Source organism: Lepisosteus oculatus, chromosome 10 (assembly GCF_040954835.1).
Source record: "Lepisosteus oculatus isolate fLepOcu1 chromosome 10, fLepOcu1.hap2, whole genome shotgun sequence".
Classification (NCBI taxonomy): Eukaryota; Metazoa; Chordata; class Actinopteri; order Semionotiformes; family Lepisosteidae; genus Lepisosteus; species Lepisosteus oculatus.
Genome location: NC_090705.1, coordinates 28,253,424 through 28,274,165, shown reverse-complemented (window position 1 = coordinate 28,274,165; position 20,742 = coordinate 28,253,424). Strand labels below are relative to the sequence as shown.

The following is a 20,742-nucleotide window of genomic DNA, read 5'->3' as shown; positions in this document are numbered from 1 at the left end:
TGCTCACCTCACATCAGTGGGGATTATAACAAAGTGATGAAGCCAATTCATAGATGGGAATTATTGGGAGGCATGATTGGTAAAGATCAATGCGTAATTTGACCAGGACGCCAGGGTAACACTCCTACTCTGTCATGATTGTAATTCCTCCCCCTTATGGGTGCTCCGGCTCTTTCACATTTTATTTGACTTTTTGCACCTGCCTCCTATCCATCCCTTAAAAGCCAGATGCTCACTCTATTCCAGGTTCTACATTGGAAGATGGAGGCCCGGAGGCTCGCCTACCACCAAGTCGCCCTATACCCATGGCTTGAGGGCATAGGCCTCCTATCGGTGTCCTGACCCAGCTGAGTCTGGGGTTCAGAGCGCCTGGCCTGTTCGTCTCCTCCCCGTGTTTGTTGCACTCCCTTCCAGATTCTACTGTCTGCATAGGTCCTGAAAGATGCATTGTAACAATTCTTTTCAAGAAACACCCTGGGATTTTTAATGACCACAGAGAGTTAGACCTCGGTTTTACATCTCCTCCAAAGGACAGTGCATTCTTACAGTGTAGTGTCCCCATCACTATAAGAGACATTAGGACCTACACAGACCACAGGGTGAGTGCCCTCTACTGGCCCCTCTAATACCACTTCCAGCAGCAACCTTTCCCAGGAAGTCTCTCATCCAGATACTGACCAGGCTCACGCCTGCTTAGCTTTAATGGGTTACCAGTTGGGAGTTGCAGGGTGATATGGCTGCTGACCATAATGTTAAACTTTTATAAGAAACACAAGTGGTTAGAGATGCAGCAGAAGATAACGGTCATTACAAAATGGAGCAGACTAAGACACTAATTAATTTAAAGTCATTCTGATAAGTTAGGTTTCAAGTCTAGAATTAAATGCACTCAGTGGAGGTGTCTCTCTGGTTTACTTGGAGATTGAATTCCAGAGATTTGGTAAGTAGCAAGAGAAGGCTCTGTTATGAATTAGAATGTTAACAAGCTTGGGGTACATAAAGAAGACCAGAGTCAGAGACATGAATGTTGCCAGATGTAGAGTAGATAGATAATAAGACAGATTACTGATGTGCCAAGCCCATGAAAAGCCTTATAGGTGAACCTAGGGATTTTGAAGTCAACTCAAATTAGTGCAAAGACTCCAATGTGATTGCTTGCACACAGTCTGGTCAGGTTTCTGCTAGCAGAATTTTGAATATATTGGATTTTGGTCAGTGTGGATTTGGATTACCCTGTGAGTATGGAATTGCAGTAAACCATTCTAGAAAAGAAAATTGCATTGACCAGCTTTTCTGCTCAAAGATTGGAAATAGTCTGGTGATATTTCTGAGATGGAAGAATCAAGCTGGGATCAAATATCAACCCTAAATACTTCAATTTTGTTTGAAATTCAAGCACAGTACCCTTCATAGCTAGGGTATGCGATAGTGAAGCAGTAGAACTTGTTTTGTATAAAAAACAAGTCTGGGTTAATCAACGGGCTCTTCACAGTCACTTGTAAGTCCAAAATACTTCCACCATCCAGTGGGATACACATATTACCCTGACTTGGTATAGCCTGAGGTAGCAGGGCTTTTGAAGATGAAAATTCTTTATTTAGCAGAGTTTCCCTGAGGAAATACATACAATTCATGTACAATACAAGGAGGCATTTAACGTTTTGTCACTTGGTGCATCATCACATTTTTATATTGCAGGTATAATTCAGTCAGTGTAACTCAACCCACTAATTTTTTTACATTTTATGATTAACCCACTCTTTTTTAAACTGCCCTCAAATATTTTTCATGGATAATAAATCAAGTCCACTTTGTATTCATGCTTCTCGCCAGACTTTGAATCTTAAAGAAACTGACTACTTTGTAATATCTAATGAAAGCTACTGTTATGTCTTAAATATCTAGCTACATGTAAATAAAAGAATTTGGCAAAGGTTACTGTTTTGAATGAACACTGAAGTTACTGTTTTGAATAAATTGTATTAATTTATTGGATATAAGCTAGTACAAACCTCAGACTCTTTCACTACATAATTTGCTTTACAACAACTGTATGAGAAATGTGGCGTTTCTTATTTTATAAAATCCAAAATCAATTAATGTAAATGGTAAGGCAGGTTTATCATGACATTTGCATGGCATTTACTGTTTTGCTACACCTATTTGGTAATGCTTACTATTTGCTTCACAATAGCTGTTTTTGTTCATTGGGAAAAGTAAAACACCAAAAAATAACATAAGATAAAGCAAGGCCACTACACAGAGAGCAGTCTGGCCCAGAACTCTGCTGTTTGCTGTGTGGTCTGAACCTGGCAGCCAAGCAGCAGGTGGGAGTGAGCCTGGCTCAGCAGTCATGGCTGACACGTCCTCTGGGGGTGACTGCTCTGTCTGGCCAAAGATACTATATTAAGAACGATATATTTCATTTCCCCTTGAAGTGTAAATTAAGACTGATCATACTCTCCACATCCCTTGCTGTTGGGACTGGTGACAAAATACTCTAAATCTTTATTACAGCTTTTACAGCGAAAGGAGACTCATTTACACCTCAGCACCACCCCACAATCAAAGGTAACTTATATACACTTTGTAAAATGCTTACGTATGGGTTTTTTAATTATTTCATTAATTCTGTAGTCATGGGTTGTATTCTAAACTCCATCTATTGTTAACTGTCATTTTTATGCTATTTCTCTGCACTTTTTACCTACATATTCTTACTGGAATGAAAAATATCAGTAATTTTAAAAAGGTATGTGATCAGAGTGCAGGTTGAGCCCTTTAGTTCAGAAAACCCTACGTCAAACTTGGTGTATATTATTAACAGAGATTCAATGAGCAGAGATTCAATGAGCACCTTGGGGGTATAGAGTGCCCGAGGGTCCTTGAATATATTGTTGCTTGGCACTATGCAATTGCTAAGATGTGCTACAGTAGGTACCTCTGAGTATTCAGTGACATCACTGAGAGATATGCAAATCATCCAGTAAGAATCTCCTGTAGTGCACTGTTGAGCTCACAGCATGTTAAATGGTGAGCTCATCAACAGTGGGCCTGTCAGGAGAGTACAGTATGTTTACAGTCCTCATTCTTCTCATGCTGGTTCAACGATTGTAACTGCGAGCTGAGTTGCTTAGAATACGGCAGTTCCTATTAGGAAGTACAAAATAAAATAATCACTGCTGATTAATAATTAAAACACAAAAGGAAGACGAAAATCATCTTAGAAATCTGTGTGTGTTTTTCAAGACAGATGGGTTTCAAAATAAAATACTGCTGGAAATGACAGTTAGATTATTGACAGCTTCACTGGCAGTGATGGAATACATATAATCAAGATTTATAGTTAATTAAGACGGAAAATAGATGTTCCTTATTTGCCTGTACCCTTTATGGTCTTTCAGGACTTTGAAGTTCTACAAGAAGAAAATGAACTCTGAATTAGGACTTCTGGCCTAGCAGGAATGAAAAGTAATGTCAAAAGACATTAGACTGCAGAATCAAGGTGGACACACGCCAGAGTTCATCTGCCAAATAGACAGATTCAATTGCGTGCCACTAAAAAACTAACTCTCAGCTATATTCAAGGTGCTCAACCTGCAAAAGAAGTGCTTTGTTTAAATGAAAAAAGAACAGCTTGAGTCTCACCATAGATTAAATGTTTTATTTTTATTTGACATTGAATTAGTATAATTATTTTCATATGAATCATTATTCAACAAATGGATCTCACTCATCATCCTAGAAAAGTTGATAACATTTAATGTTATTTTATCCATCCATTTTCGGACTGCTTTATTCCGTACAGGGTTACAGAGGGCCCAGAACCTATCACAGAAAGCAAGGGACACAAGGCAGGATACACCCTGAACGGGACACCAGTCCATAGCATTGGAAACCAGAGCAACCGGAGGAAACCCGCACAAACATAGGAAGATCATTCAGTGCAGATAGCACCTCTGGAATCAAGCCCAGAACCCCAATGCTATGAGGCAGTATTGAACTACTGTGTCAATACTGCTGTCCCTTTATGCAATACATGTACATCTTGTATCAAAATCATACCGAGAACCTAAAACATCAGAACATTCAACATACTGTAGGTGCAGAGAGTCCTCTCAGAAGTCTCACCACCTGTAAATGTTGGATAAACTTTTTTTCTAATTCTGTTTATAGTTTTCTACGAACTAAAGCTTTCCTACAGTATATAAACACTTGTTACTTCCGTTACACAAATAATTCAGGTAAAAAAAGTATTGATAAAATGTTATTTTAAACCATGTAACTTATGTGACCTTGAAATTACATATATATATTTACTAACTTTAAAGGATTCTCCAGAATAGTGATAATCTCTTAGGATTTCACAAACAGGTCTGCCACATGATCACTTCTTACCCTCATTTCAATAAATGGTTAAAGATTAGAGCGAGTCAGCCAGGGAAAATCCTGAGGAAAGAACACAAAAACAATCATTTTACACAATGTTTTTCAACAGAATGAGGTATTCAAATATTGGTTCAAGTCATCCATGTAAAGCATTAAAATGCACACATTTTAAATATATTTAAAATTTATACCTAATCTTCCTTTGAATGCAAACTTTTATTTTGGTAAGGACACCTTTAGAAGGAATACAATTTCACTATATTTTCTTGTTTTTCATTTTCTCCTAGGATATACAAGTCCTTAATGTTGATATAAGCAGTGGTGTACTGCAGATAATTGTTTTTGGCCCACTTCTCTATATCAATTATTTCGAGTCTAGCATAGTTACAGTAGTAAATTAAAATTTGCAGATTATATACTGTACAATTAGGGGCAAACATGGAAACAAGAAAAAGGGAATTATAAATAGGCTTCAACAAGATCATGGGAAGGGCAGACACTGGATAAAATAATTTTAATATTGACAAATGCAAAGTGTTTCATGCCGGAAGCTGGAATATTGCCAATATGAAAAGAAGTGTAGAATTTAAATAAATGAAAGTTCTGCTCAAGTTTTACAATACTTGATTACTCAAGAATTAGAATATTGTGTTCTATTTAGGTCACCATACAACAAAAAGAATATTAAGCCTTTAGAAAGTGCCCAAAGGAGAGCAACTAGAACAATTTGTGATCTCCGGATGTCAAGACTGAATGTCCAGTTGGAGAAAGAAAGCTTTCATTTTATTGAAAGGAATAAACAAGATGAAGGCCGCAAGCATCTGTTACTATAGTAACTGTTGGCTACCCTTGGTTACTATTTGTTACCATTGGTTGTTACTGTAAACCAACAGTGTAACTGCAGGCACCATCCTTCGGATGAGACATACTGTAAAACTGAGGTCCTGACTCTCTGTGGTCATTAAAAATCCCAGGGCGTTTCTCGAAAAGAGTAGGGGTGTTACCCTGGTGTACTGGCCAAATATCCCATTGGCCTTTACCAATCATGGCCTCCTAATAATCCCCATCTATGAATTGGCTACATCACTCTGTTCTCCTCTCCTCTGAGAGCTGATGTGTGGTGAGCGTACTGTGCACACTATGGCTGGTGGTGGAGGGGAGTCCCCATTACCTGTAAAGCGCTTTGAGTGGAATGTCCAGAAAAGTGCTACTGTATATAAGCGTAAGAAATCAATTAACTAAAATTTCCTATATTAAAATTCATACTAAGTAATGCATGATTAAAGCATTTAATGAAAGGTAATTATGATTTGATGAATTATCTGATGTTTTAAGCACATATTAAATCATACAGTATGTCATTACTTCTACAAGTACTGCTGTTCAGGTACATACTTGTTGCTTCCTGTCTGAAGATGACTCGATCATGATGTTTATAAGACAGGGCTTCTCACAGTCTGCAAGACAGTCCTTTAGAGCTTGCTGCAACTCTCCTGGAGTCTGTACAAAGAAGCCTTTCCCACCAAAGGCTGTCATAACCTGTTCATAGCGAGCTTCTGGCAGAAGGGAAACAGGAGGTGCACTGGAACCCAGAGATACTGTACATTGGTGCTCACATTTAAATATCTGCTCCATCATTTTACCATAGAATTGATGTCTATAACAAAACATAGACTGGAAAAACACAAAGGAATGCTTCCAGTCGGGTGTGCTCACACAGAACATAATATTTAGGATCATTACAAGTTATATTCACTGCATCAATACTGACACTTATGTTCATTTTGTACCATCATGCAGGCGAGGGAGGAATTTTTTCATAACTTTTAACTAAATGTCAAGTTTATTTTTTTGTATGTTATTTGATGAAGCACCAGATAAAGCTCTACTTGTGTGCTCTCACATATGATGTACAGTGATGAGAAAAAGCTTGAGATCCCCGAATATAATTATGAAAACTACAGTTTCTTACCATAATATATTTGTTTAGTTGAAACCATTCTTTTTTTAAATAACCAAAAGGGTTTTTGACAGGTAAAGGAGTATGTTTTGTTTTTGACTAGTAAAGGTGTATGAAGTTGTAAAAAATAAAAAGACTTAGAATCACTGTATGTGAAATAATAAGTGAACCCTTAGTTTATGTAGCACAATTAAGAGTGTAATTAGAATCAGGTGGTTAAATAATTGGGTAACAGTAAACAAGAAATAAGTTTGGGTAGACCTGTCATATACTGTAGTATATAAAGGTCAGAACCATTGTGAATTTGGTCTTGACCAAATTGGTGGTTGATGAAAACATGTCACGCCAAAAAGATCAGAAAGGGATTTCACATTTCAGAAAAAACATAGTTGATGCTCATTAGTGTGGTTAAAAAAAAACATTTATATAATTTATGTCTTCTTCCATTTACAGTCAGACATAGATAGACAGACAGAGTCTATAAATGAAAAATATTAAAACCAGAGAGACTCTTGGCACGACAAAAGGTCCAGGCTAGATCTCAAGAAAAGCAATCTGGAAAGTCATCAAACTAAGTCACATAGAATACCAGAAAAAACATTTAAGGAACAGCTGGCCTCTGCAGTTGGGGCTAATGTCAATGTTCAAGCCTCAACCATCAGGAAAAGACTGAACAGGATCATTCATCATTATCCTCCTTATCATGAAAGGATAGCAAGGAAGAAAACATTTCTCTCTAAAAAAATACTGTTGCTCATCTCAAGTTTGCCTGGACCTGGACAATCTCTGGACAGGCGAATCAAAAGCTGACGTTTTTAGCCAAAATACTAGACATTTTGAGTGGCTAATAGAAGAACCATCAGACATGGTGGTGTCACACCCAACATTCCTCCCATAGAGGGCGCTCCACTACTCCTGTCATTAGTACCGTGATTGTTGCTATTTTCTCCAGGTGTACCCTATTATGTCTACCGTTATTTAAAGTCTAGCTCCTCCAGTCCTCGGGGTTCAACATTAGGGTATGGATATCACGAGTCCCGCCTCGCACCAGGATACCCTACGTCCGTCTCCTGAGGGCATACTGTAGGCCTCATCCCCAGCACCTCCCATTTCCTGAGCCCGGGGATCTTAACTTTGTTGCGTCAGAGGATGGATTAATTGTTGATGAACTCATGGATTGTACCCTGACCTGTCTTTGGACCTGCTTGGATTTGGATGCCATTCTTTGTCTCCCCTGCTCACTGTCTCATGGACTGTCACTATTATTTTGTGCACTATTAAACCCCTGTGTGTTTTACAATACTACGCCTCTGTTTTCTCCAGCTCTTACCGCATCACATAGGTCTACAACAAAACCCGACATGGACTACAGACCCTGTCCGTAACAGGTGGGGAGAGTACCATAGTTTGGGGATGCTTTGTGTCAGTAAATTCTGGAAGAGAATGTCAGGCCATCTGTTTGTAAACTGAATCTGAGCAGAATGTGGGTCAAGCAGCAAGAAAATGACCCTAAACATACAAGCAGATCTCCAACAGAATGGCTTAAAAAGAAATGTAACATTCTGGATGGACAAAGTCAAAAATCCCATTTAAATGTTGTGGCAGAAGCTGAAGTGAGTTGTTTCTTCAAGGAAACACTCAAATAACAACCAACGTAAAATACTTCTAGAAACAGAAAAATGTGCTAAAATTCAGAAAAGGCAGTGTAAGAGACTGATAACAATTACAGGACTAGTTGAAGATGTTGCTGCTCAAAGAGTTACTGAAACTAAGGGATCAATATTTATTCACATTAAGAAATTTAATGTTGGAATATTTTGTTACTGTAATTAAATAATCCAAGTTTATCTTAAATCTGTGTTATAGCTATTTATGTACGTTATGTACGATGTAAGATCCAGCTATGTTTTTGATCTAAAATACACAAGAATACAATCTAACCTTGGGGGTTCACCAACTTTTTCTCAGCACTGTACCTACCTTTCTTTAATTTTATTCAACACTGGCAAAAACATTAATAAAAAATTATGTTGATGAGGATCATCTGAATCCGATTTTACAGGTAAGCTTGATGGATTAGCTACTATGGCACTGCATATTAGTTGCATAGTTTACCTTGAATTATGGTCAATATTTTGAAGTATGAGACAGCAAATTACAGTTTGTTTCCTGTCAAAGCTGTTACAATAGCAGAAGTACCAGTGAAGGCTTTAAGTAAACTGTTGATGCTCAAAATATACATACATAACAAAGCCTGATTGTGTCTAAGATGTTTAATATTTTGCACCACAGTGTACACACAGCTGCACATAATCAGCAATTTAATGCAAAATTTGGAGTCTGCAGTACTCACATCTTGGTGAGGTCTCCCATGGTTTTCATTGTGTTCCAAGTGTCTTTGTCTACGCCGCTGTATATTCCATTGTTATTGACAACAATGATTATTATTGGTAAATTGTACCTGTTATTCAAAAAAGATTAGTGAGATGTTGCAAAAAAGTGCTAAGGATTCTGTGGATTTCAGAACCCTTTCTGATTTTTAAACCAATGTGAGGCAAAAATGAGCAACAAAATGAGTACTAATAATTAAACTATATGGCTTCACATAGAAAACAAGTGAGATACTAACAAAACATTTCTCACAAGTTTGACATAAGCAGTAGGAAAAAAACAGAAGCTTGTGACTATCTTATTATACTCAGACTTCTATAAAAAAAACAGTCTATCCATGTGTTTAAAATGTTCTTTTCTTGAAATACAGTTCATATTTTAGCAAAGCTTAGAAATGCATGAACAGAAAAAATAATCCTAAAGTTTGTCAAATTGTTAAATACTACAATCTTTACCCACTGGAGGTTACTGCTGTTTTTTGTATTTGATGAGCAAAGGAAAAGCTGTTCGGAAATCTGGATCCATTCTCCAAAGAAGAATTACCTGCATATTGTCTCTACCTCCATGCCTGAGAACCCAAAAGCACTATCCCCCTCAACACAGATGACTCGCTTATTGGGATTTTGCTCTCTGGTGACAACTGCAGCAGCAATGGCAAATCCCAGACCCACCCCCATTGTACCAAAGGTGCCAGCATCCAACCTGAAAAAACAAACAATACTAGTTTAATCACCTATGGAAGCAAGTTACATTACACCTACTGTATGCTTCTTTTGCTAAATAAAAATGATTCTTTGTTCTTGTATCTTAAAAGACTAATTTTAATATAGGGATGAAAATGTAGCTTTTAAAATTTTGGGGTATATTTTCATACATTTTGTTGATTGGTGCATTTTGTTATGCTTGATACGACCCTAAGTGATTAGGGGTAAAGGGGTGTAACATTTAGGATAATTCTTTTGGAAGCAGGTGGGTTTTGGTGAGGGACTAGGAAGCGTGATAAGGGTAAGGAACTAGAGTGGTGCCAAAGAAAAGAAAATAACAAACAAAATGGAGCTGGCTAGGACAGTGAGGGAAAGCTAATCTGACTACAAAAGAAAACCCGAAACACAAGGTCTTCAGTGTCTTCAACACCCTAGCTAACCTGCACTGACTACCCAAAACCATACAAGACAAATGGCACTCACCCATACTAACCTAGTGTACTAATACAAAAAAATCAACTAAGTGTGTAAAGTGTACCCAACAACCTAAACTAACCTTATATACAAAAGTTCACACAAAAACACAAGTGAATCAGGAATACAAATAAGGGAAAACAAGAGTAATCAACAGGAGCAGGTACAAAAGAACACAAAAGTTGCACATGTAACACTGGGGCAAGGTAATGGCAAAACAAGGATGAACACACAAACAAACAAAAGTACAAAGAAACTAACAACAAACCAACCAAACAACAAAGCCAAAGCTATACAAAAATACACAAACACAAAGCAAAACAAACCAACAAAAGAAGCCAAGCAATAACCAGAAGCGAAGCAAAGCGATAACCAAAAGCAAACAGGACCAAAGTCAAATGAAAGGCCTATCCTTGCTGAAAACCTCCATGTTATATGCTGAATAAGATGTGTTCTGATTGCCTGAGAGCTAATTGATGATGATGTCATACTGAAACAGTGGTGTGATGGTTGGCCAATGGGGAAGGGAGAACAATCAAAGGTCAGCACTGTGGACATAACAGAAAAAACACACACAGAACACACATTGGGATGTAACAATGCTCTTAATTTATCCTGTGCTTTGAGATTTAAATAAACTTGCCTGTGACGAGGTAAGTAGTTCTTAAGCATGGTCCGTCCAATGTCCATGGTGTTTGCTCCCTCACTGACTATGATGCAGTCGTTTGGTAACAGGTTTCGTATATGATGAAATACTGTATAGTAGTTCATAAGACCTGATGAATGCAAAGACAGCTCCTACAAAAATAAATTATATGTATGAACTATCAAACATATGATATATTTGAACATTTATTTTGGTGCAGAAGGCTCCATGTCCAAAACGTTGTGTTTTCTTTCTTCTTATTTTCATGGAATAAACCTATTACTTGTTCTTTTGCAGCCTAAGCATGCTGACGCAGCTACCCACCTGAACTACTACATATTTAAATATTGTCTGACTATACAAGGCCTAATGAGTAAATGTCACCTTGCCTAGGAAGTCCATTTCATAAAATGTTATTAAGGCAGTGGTTTAAAAAGCATATGAAGGAAACCAGTGTGGTAAAATGAACCATTAGCCCACACTTTCTCATATTATCAAAATACTGATTATATAGTTACTGTAAATAGCTTTTTCTTTAGAAAAACATAAAAACTTGTTAAAATAGAAAATCTCAGTCAAGATCTGGGCCAGGATTAAATCAAAACCACTGTCCAACTCACAACACAACACAAATTACAAAGTCAGTGTCTGGTAATGGCTTTTTACTAAGTAGAAGATTTAAGCCTTTATCAAATAATATGCTACCATCAAGTGCTGATTTTGAAGTGTGCGTGTGACAGATGTCAAAGCTGTACATTTTTAACATCTAGAAATAAGCATTGTGCAGATATGATTAATATGCAACATGAAAACTAAATTTTGAATCTATTATAAAATTTCTCAGACGTGAAAGCATTGTCTTCATACGAAATATTCGCAATTGCATTGATAGTAGTTATTTTATACTCTATCATTAAGCAATAAAAGCCAGTTAAATACTTTGGTTGCCTGTTCATTGCTTCTGATCTTCTCTGTAAGCATCCCCCACCACTCCGTATTTTTGGGGTATTTCCAGATGTCTCTCCTGAAGGTTGCTAAAAGCTAAAAGATGGATACATTTCTTTAACATCTTTTAGCAGATCAGCTTATCACACTTTATATATACTCCATAACTACCAGAAGTTCCAAGTAAAAAAGTAAATATAAAGTGAAATACACAACGTACAATGTGTGGAGCTTTCTTTGGATGTGTAAAGAAGACTGTTTCAGGGAAAAAATCAGGATTTCTTTCTCCCCTCTATAGGTCTATAGTCCACCATTTTACCTTCCCCAATCATGATTACACTGACTTTTTGCTTGGGTAATCTTTTACATTCACAAAAAAACTTTCACCAACACTCAAAGATAATGCTTACTCTATAATAATATAGAGTGATATAATTGAAAGAAAGTATAATTTTAATAAATTGTACTTATCAAAAGCACTGTAAAATGAAGCTTGTTTGATAAATTCTGAATGAGTATGGACATTTTTGAGATATTCTTGTAACTCCAGATGGGCTCTTTGATCATTTTTTTTGTTTTTTGGTTAACAAAGTTTGAAATAAATTAATACATTTTACTCCTCCACCTGTTCCACAACGTAACCGATGTCTCCAAGTATAGCCACGGTCGGCCTGACATTGTTACCCAGCTCTTCAGCATGCAGGTCAACCTGGACACAAAAAGCATAAATCAATAACGCTACTTAGGAGACAAACAGGTTATACAAGCACAGTATAAGAAGTGCTAATGGGTACTGCTTAAAAGTATAACAAACACTGAGTCAGACCAATTTTAATTCCAGAAATGTATTATTACAACTTCCGTGGTTGTTATACTAATCACCGAAATGGATTTCAAAATTAAAACTGAAAATAATTGCAGGGCACTATTTAAAAAAATCTACAATCAAATAGTGTAAATAAAAATGGAGATATACAGTATAGAAATATGTATACAATGATAAAGATTTTACAGTGCTTGTGCTCAAAAGAAATAAGATACTGTATACTTTAATCAACTACGTTTTTCTCTCTACATAAAACACTTACATAAAAATAAAAATGAATATTTGAGTAATCAATGATGAAGGTGTGTAATTATTTTCCAGTAATTGCGATATTATTCAATGATAGTTAGCCAATAACTGAAAGGTGGATATGGTAAATATTTAACCTGAATGAACTTCACATTGGGTTGAAACCGTGGAGGAAGTCCAAAGTGCAGTATCCAGTTCAGTCTAGCACCAAGAAGCAAAATCACATCAGCCTGCTGCAAGGCCCTGTGTAGAAAGGAGTTTCAGGAATTTCATGCATCTGTCTTGCATAGCACAGCTGAGTTCCTAGCTCAGTATCTGAATCTGTCTGTATTCATCAGTACAGATATTTGAAAACACCATTGTTTTGAAGAAATAATACTTCTAATGTCCCATGTATAAAATAAACATAATCTGCATTACAAAAGCATTTCCATTATGTTACACATAATATGGTTAATAAACATTGTTAGCAGTCATTTGTTTCATGGTAACACTTTAATTTTTAGGACTGCAAACTACACTATGTAAATCAATATTGGACAAGTTATTAAAAAAATCACCTATACAATTGTAAAACGTTTATTAAGAAGAATAATTAATGCTTTTTAATAAAAACACTATTTTATTATATTAAAGGTAATAAAAACTTACAAATTGAATTTATGGACCCTGATCTAAAGTGATCTATTTCTATATTTCAGTAATTAGTGATTCATATAACAATTCAGGACAAACAAAAAAATTACCAGACTTAGACTTTGACTAATCCTGGAGTACAAACAGCTAAATCTGAATTAAAAGAAGTCATTATGAATCAGCGTGCCTGGATCTGACCTAGATCGGGCAGCAGCCACACAGTTTGGGTGATTATCTGGTACCACTCCTTTTCCCATTGGGGTAGGCAAAAATGGAAATCCGCAAAGATTCACCAGATCCAGGATCTTAGATTCAGCTCTGGCATAAGCTGCACCTGAAAGATATTTATGTTTAAATTCTTTTGTCAGAATTCTTGCAAACTCAACTCACTTTACCCTTTCCATCCACTTCAACAAACTCTGAGGAGATTAATTACTTTAAATATCTTCAAGTTTTGTAGAAAAGACTTTGAACAACAATACATTTCATTTACCACTGGGTAATTAAAAGCCCTTGAAGTACTGTGTTATGATTCATGTGGGGATGATTCATTCCAAACCTTTCACCATTATCATTTTCAGTCTCAAGTAAAAACACATTTTTCTTCAATGTTCAACATTGGCTGGTTTATTTTCAAACACGTTTACAAACTCGGAATATGGGAATAAAATGGGAATATGCAATCTGATAAATAACCTTATTATCTGATTTATTATATGATTATCCAACCAACAGATTTTCAGCCTAGATTTTTCAAGTCAAAGCGGTAAAACAAATTAACACTAGTATGCATCTTTGAAGGGCAAATGCAAAAATTAAATATCTTAGGTACTGTATATCATTCCCATGATGACAATTGATATGATATATTTTGTGCCCTTACTGTAAATCCTTTAATAAACTTTAAGTAAACAGGGTACTGTACTGGAACAAGTAATAGGTTTATTCCATGCTGAAAAAAAGAAGAAAGAAAACACAACATTTCGGCTGTGGAGCCTTCTTCAGGTGTGAGCCTTTTGGTTCCACGGCCGAAATGTTGTGTTTTCTTCCTTCTTTTTTTCAGCATGGAATAAACCTATTACTTGTTTCTTTGCAGCCTACACATGCTGACGCAGCTACCCACCTGAACTACTACAGGGTACTGTACTGCTGGCAAAGAAAATTAGGTTAGGAAGATTTAAGTTACTTTGCTTGCTGCTGGTTGCTTTTCAGAGGTCAAATAGTTTTGCTTGCATACAGTGTTTGCAATCACAAATAAACCGTTTTAAATAAGCTAGAAACAGAACAGAAACAACAGAAAATCTGTCACAGAGAAACAAAATCACAGGACAGAAAGTAGTACAGGACTTTAATTAGTAAAGAAAGACAACCTGAGCTGACAACCTGCCCTTTCTATTCAAATCTCATGCTAATATAATTTTTCTTCTGACAGCTTATCATCTTTAAACCAGAAGGCAAGTGGCTCCAGGTTTTTCACAGAATTTAATCAACTATAAAAACAGTACTGTTGTGACAAAATGTTCATATTTACGCTGCTGACCTGCCCTTTTGCAAATGCTATCATTGTTAATAGGCACCTTTTCCAATGATGAGGAGAGGCCTCATGGCTTTCTTCAGCACAGACACTGCTTGAGCGATGGCTTGAGGCTCTGCCATAGCCACCGGAGGAGGCAAGCAACAGGAGACCACCCTGGAAGCAAAACAATACAACAATACATGGAAATGAAATCCTTTGCATTTTTGAAGGACACTGGTATGATTGCATTTTTGGCATGGACATAAATACAGACAGAGAACCACAGCAAAGACAATAAAAATCACACTACGCTGTATTTAAAGACAGTTGATGACTTACTTGACTTTTGCCCTTTCCACTCTGCCATTTACCATGTCCCCTGGAATGTCAACATAACAAGCCCCTGGGCGGCCATATATGCTGCTTCTAACAGCCTAGAAACAAAGTTAAACAAGGAGTTTTAGCAAAGGGTAATTCAAACTAAATAATAAGTTCAAAATGCTTAGTATGTCAAATATTTTAGTTTGTGTATCTCTGAACTTTGAAAGGTATCAGTATCAGATGTTTCTAAATACTGCAAACTGGATCTTCTTCCAAATCAGATGTTCCTAGTTTTGTATTCCAGAACATTTTCTGTCTCTACTTTGTCAACAGCTGACTGCACTGGAGAAAGGAGAGACAGGTTCAGGTAAACTTAACAGGATCAATTTAACCCATCTACCAGGTATATAACTTAATATATAACTTAAGAAGACACAGAAAAACTTCTGGATACTGGACTCCAAGGACTGTGTTCTATACATTACAGAGTGGATACCTTCTCAATCACTGATGGAATGGCTTCAAGGCTGCTGAGTCTTGCAGAGAACTTGCTGTACAGCCTACATGCCTCTACCTACAGTATGAAGTGATAAAAGACAAAAAAAAACAATAAGAGAGGTTTGCATTTTTAACTCTTAAACGTAAAATTTTTGTTTCTCAAATATAATTTGGATTATGGTGGTTATACAGTATAAAGTAAGCCCCAATAGTGAGCAAGTACTCTAATACATCTGTGACTCCTAATGTCCTCTGAAGATTTACATCCTGATGGAAGGTATAGCTGACAACACAGGTGCTGAAATTCTTCATTAGGCAGAATAATTTGAACATCTCAGCCCTTTAATACTATTACTGAATTGTTTGAGCATTCACTTATTTAGGGAGAACTGACTGTAGCTGCTCTTTTCTGGTTACTATGGTACCTGTGGAAACTCTTGAAATGCCCCCATTGTGTCCTGGTTTTGGTCTGAAGAGCCCCCAACAACAATAACAGGCCTGCAAAAAAAAAAAAGATTTTCCTTACATGGAATTCTTCAGAAAAGTAGCACTTTTTCTGCATTTCTTTTCTTTGCCCACCACTGTTTTTCTACATTCTTAATCAAACAACAGGATACAGAAAACTACCATAAAGTGACTTCTTTTTCATATTCACATTTTTTAATCATTCATATTTTAAAATGATATATACTAAGTAAATGTTTCAAAAACCTGCTATCCTCGTTAATAAACCATTTTTAAATGCCATATGCGCAGCCCATACTCTCTCAAACTGAGATTTTGTTTTTGTTGTTCATCAGACTTTTTTCCCCAATATTTAGATAATGGAGTGTAAGATTTTAGGAGCTGAATTCATCTACCAGTTGTGAAATACTGGATTATTTTTAACAACTGAGACAAACATCACCTTCCACCCTGCCAGATAACTCGGACTGAGAGTCATGGCTGATATCATGAAAAATTATGGCAAAGGGATGGGGTCAGAGATAATAGCAATGTTTAACCAGAAGGATAGTCAGCCATTATAGATTCTCTTTCATATGTCAATATTGTATCTAGTGCAGATATTCATTTGTGATGATTTATGATGTATACATCAGACAGCTTTCAATCTATAACATACATTGTTGTTTGATGAGTTGCAAAAACATTATAGAGTTTGCTTGTTAAATGTTACTATCTTCTTTGTTAAAAAGTACAGGTTTGGATTCACTTATTAGGTACTGTAGGTGGTTACATATTCGAGCCCCAACAGCCCATTGGTCCTGAGCTTATCCTGGGTTCTATGGCATTAAGTTCACAGAGAGCAAATGATCACACCCCCATCAGAGAGCCTGCTCCCAGAAAGAGCTGGATGCCATTCTTACAACTTGGTGGACTTGAGCAATTGGGGTAATATGTCTAACTCAAGGAATAGCAATGTCTGCAGTGGGCATTTGAACCCACAACCCACTAATTACTATGCTAAGTTGTCTCCAGCTAAAAAAAACATGGACAATATAATTCATTAATCTGAGCATATCCAAATGATTCATTTTCTCTTAGAATGCACTCAATTTAAAATTCTAATAATACCATAATTGTTACACATCATTTATTAAATATATAATGCCGATTCTCAAGGATAGCTGGAAAGGTTACTGTTTTGTATTTTATGAATGTAACATTTCAAGTTTGTAATGGCTCTTTCAATATAGCTTTCACTATAAACCAAGAATAAATTATAAATATCAATTATAGAAATGCATGTTTTTAGTACAGTTTCCAGAGAAGAGTTAAAAGGGGAAGTTTACTGCACATTAATTTGAACGTTTTCTATATTGATCAACAATTCCTCTTCTACAGTAAATCCTAGAGAAAGAGATGTTTGTTGCTATTGTAAGTATGTTTTCAATATATCCCTCACAACTGAAATGTTGTTTTTTTATTCTTTCAACTTTCAGCGTGGAATTAACCTCTGCTTGCTCCCATGCAGTTCTCATTAATCTTTTTAATGTTTGCACATTTAATCACATACAATACCTTGCAAACTTCTATAGAAAGTTAAGTATTAAAAGATGTGTTCTGCACAAGTATTTTAAAACAATGTAATCTAATTTTTAATCTGTGCTATAGTTGCAAGAATTTTCTTTCATAAAGAATTCCACACAATTTGTTAAAAGATTTGTGACATTCCCTAAAGGATTTGTTTGATAAGCAAAAACCTGCATCACAACTAACCTAATTTCATGTTATTTTGCTAGATGCCAAAGACTGGAAAGGCAGGGTACACTGAACTTAGACCTAGATGAAATCTAAACTTCAGAAATTCACAATAGGTCACTTTTATTTGACAATAGGTCACTTGATGGAAGCTTTCTGTTTACCAGAAGCTTCCTGTATCTACCCTGAGACATAAAATAAAATAAAATATTATTTAATAAAAATAAATAAAAGGCATTTAGTAAAATGCACATTAATCTACTGCCTTGGTAACAAAGCATGACTTTACCAGCAGTTCATGTTAGCATTTGCCATTCCTCCTAAGGCATGGATGAGTCCCGGACCAGACACAACTAGACAAACTCCTGGCCTACAAAAAAGAAAAAAAAATATATCTATAATATTATGAACTATTAAGAACATTTATGTATTTCTGTAATATCGCCTGTTATTAAACTAATTAACACCCCTCCCTCAAATGTCACTTTTTTATTTTCATTTAAAAGTGAACAAGCTACTTTATTTGAAAAAGACAATATCCACAAGTGTGTACATGAAAAATGGAGCACTATCCTGCTTTTCATTTCAGAACAACTGAACTCACTCCTACCTTCCTGTTAAATATCCCACAGCTGATGCAGCATAGCAAGCCTAAATAAAGAAATTTAATTAGACAAATATTTAAGATTCATACTTCACAAGAGTGAAGAATTCTGCAGTGTAACAGATAAATGAATGACAAGAGCATCATTGTTTCTTTAACACTTCAAATTCATGCACTGAAGGATAATTCTACATTGCTTTTCAAGAAGTGGAAAGTTCAAATAAATATAAAAAGAATACTATGCAGTCTAAATCCATAAGGTTTAAAAACGGATGCTTACCGCCTGTTCATTTCTCATGCCTACATACTTTATGCCTGCAGCCTGAGCAGCCATTGCCACCTCTATTACAGGAACACCAACTATTCCAAACATGTACTCCAAGTTCTGAATAACGGGGAGAAAAAAGATTACTTTCACATGTGGGCAGTGTAAAAAAAAGTTAGTTTATTTCAGTACAGCTAAATATCATTCATATTAGCTAATCAAGCTAATATAATGTACTGCATAAATTAAAGGTCCTTTGTTTCTTAATCAGTTCTATCTACTGTATGGTATGAATCTGTTTTAAGCCCTTAAATGAAATTAAACATAACAAATTGGATGTTTCATACATCAAAGGTTTAAATACACGTGATAAAGAGAGCTCATATTAGTGCATCCATATTGTAGCGCATTCCCCCGGGCAGCGGCTGAAGAGCGCCTGGCTGGGGTACGCGGTGAGGGGCAGGACAGGAGTGGAAGTGGTCAGGGCGGGGTTTAGGAGGGCCGCTGACCAGTGCAGCTGTCCCACAGTGAAACGGGCATACAGTCTGGGGAGATCGCCCGTTTTCCATGTAAATAGTTCCCTGGTTCCCTGGATGTTACACTGTCTCTCTCTCTTGGGTTTGCGCGCGCTCTTGGCGGGTTTGTCTCTCTCTGGTGTGGGCTGGCAGGTGGTGACGGAGAACAAATAAAGCGCAGTTTTTAACTGCGTCTGGGTCTCTGTGTTCGTCCTGACCGAACCCAAATCTGTTACATTGGTGTCAGCAGTGGGATGAGGACTGCCCTTTGCCGAGGACGGCGAATTAAGCGGGGGAGAGTGTAACGCATACAGCCTCCAGAGCGGTGACGTCACCGCCCTTCCCTGTGGATAGCAGATCTCCCTTTGGCTCAAGAGGCTGGGTCCCTGTTGAGTGATGCCAGAGGCCCAGGTTCAAGTCCCTGACATTGGGGGGGCCAACTTGATGCGGCAGTGGTGAGGGTGCCCATGTGAACCCTGAAGCGTTACAATATATTGAGTAATTGTAGCAATACTTCTGTTTATACGGTCTGTCCCAGGCGTCCGAGTTTGTAACATTTGGAATGCACTCTTACGGTCGGTAAAAACATACAGTACTTTGAACTTCCAAAGCAACCAAATAGTACATTTTCTGTTACATGGTAACCATTCTAAATTAGGTAATAGTACATTTTAATATATCTGGGATTCAAATATATGAAGTACTGGAAATTGACTTCAAAGACTATTCCATACTGTAATTTATATCAGCATCCCAGATATTTCTGCTGGAATGACACTTGGTAATGTGAGAGCTCCAATGTTAAGATTGTATTCCTTAGGTCAAGTACTGCTGCGGTTGTAAACTTTACGATGATGCCGTAAATTATTAAGCGCCAAGGGGACTTCGGCATCCACGTCTTCTGTTCCTTTTTTTCTCTCAACGCTCTATCTTCATGTATTTACTTCGTCTGCTCTTCATTTCACATAAACTCCGTGTGGAATGGTTCGTATGTCAGTCTCCTGAACCCCTGAATGTAAAGTATACATACTGTAGTTGCTAGTTCATAGCTTTTTCGGGTTCATACCTGTTACCTAAATGTATACTGTACAATATACATTTTATTTAACCTCAGAATAAGGCTGTATACAAACCACTGATGCAAAATCATTGCTTTAACAATAAAATAGTTCTGTTGACAGGATATTTTAAGTTACCTTTATGTATTATTCGAATTTCTGTTTTGGTCAGTTAGTATACCTAGAAAATCAGCCTCTTTTTTCAGAATGTTATCATTCTTTGCTATGTGTGACAGCTGTTACAGAACAGTACAGTATATCTGCAAGGTCCTTGTAGTTGGACACCCCAGAATATGTTTGATTTTATAAATATATTTCTATTTTGTGTTTTTCTGTTTACAGAAGTCTTAGCGACAGGAAAATGAAAGCTTCAAAATGTGTTCTCTATAAATAAGGAGAAGAGATCATACTTGCGCTTTCAGTGCTTCAGCGATTATTTGAGCTCCAGTTATTTCCTCCATTGCTCTCGATACCTTCGTCCCTGTCACACTGTAGTTAGGTTCAAGGTTCAAAGTTAATAACAATAACCCTGGACAGCTCAAC

General features: G+C 36.7%; 1 protein-coding gene across 2 annotated transcripts; it reads right to left on the bottom strand.

Moving 5' to 3' along the window:
• Positions 1–3,649: 3,649 nt before the first annotated feature.
• On the bottom strand, positions 3,650–20,686 carry hacl1 (2-hydroxyacyl-CoA lyase 1). 2 transcript variants are annotated; one of them, XM_069195056.1, is made up of 17 exons: positions 20,610–20,686; positions 18,642–18,746; positions 18,368–18,408; positions 18,047–18,127; positions 15,981–16,053; positions 15,554–15,631; positions 15,076–15,170; positions 14,798–14,910; positions 13,419–13,554; positions 12,722–12,827; positions 12,135–12,218; positions 11,504–11,605; positions 10,562–10,716; positions 9,284–9,442; positions 8,703–8,810; positions 5,785–5,971; positions 3,650–4,449 (listed from the first exon to the last, which is right to left on the bottom strand). In XM_069195056.1, the coding sequence occupies exons 1-17, from the start codon at positions 20,658–20,660 to the stop codon at positions 4,417–4,419; spliced, it is 1,707 nt and encodes a 568-aa protein (XP_069051157.1). In that variant the 5' UTR covers positions 20,661–20,686; the 3' UTR covers positions 3,650–4,416. The 2 variants fall into 2 exon arrangements, with proteins under 2 accessions (XP_069051157.1, XP_069051158.1); XM_069195057.1 differs by lacking the exon at positions 3,650–4,449 and having other exon boundaries at positions 5,839–5,945.
• Positions 20,687–20,742: the final 56 nt, after the last annotated feature.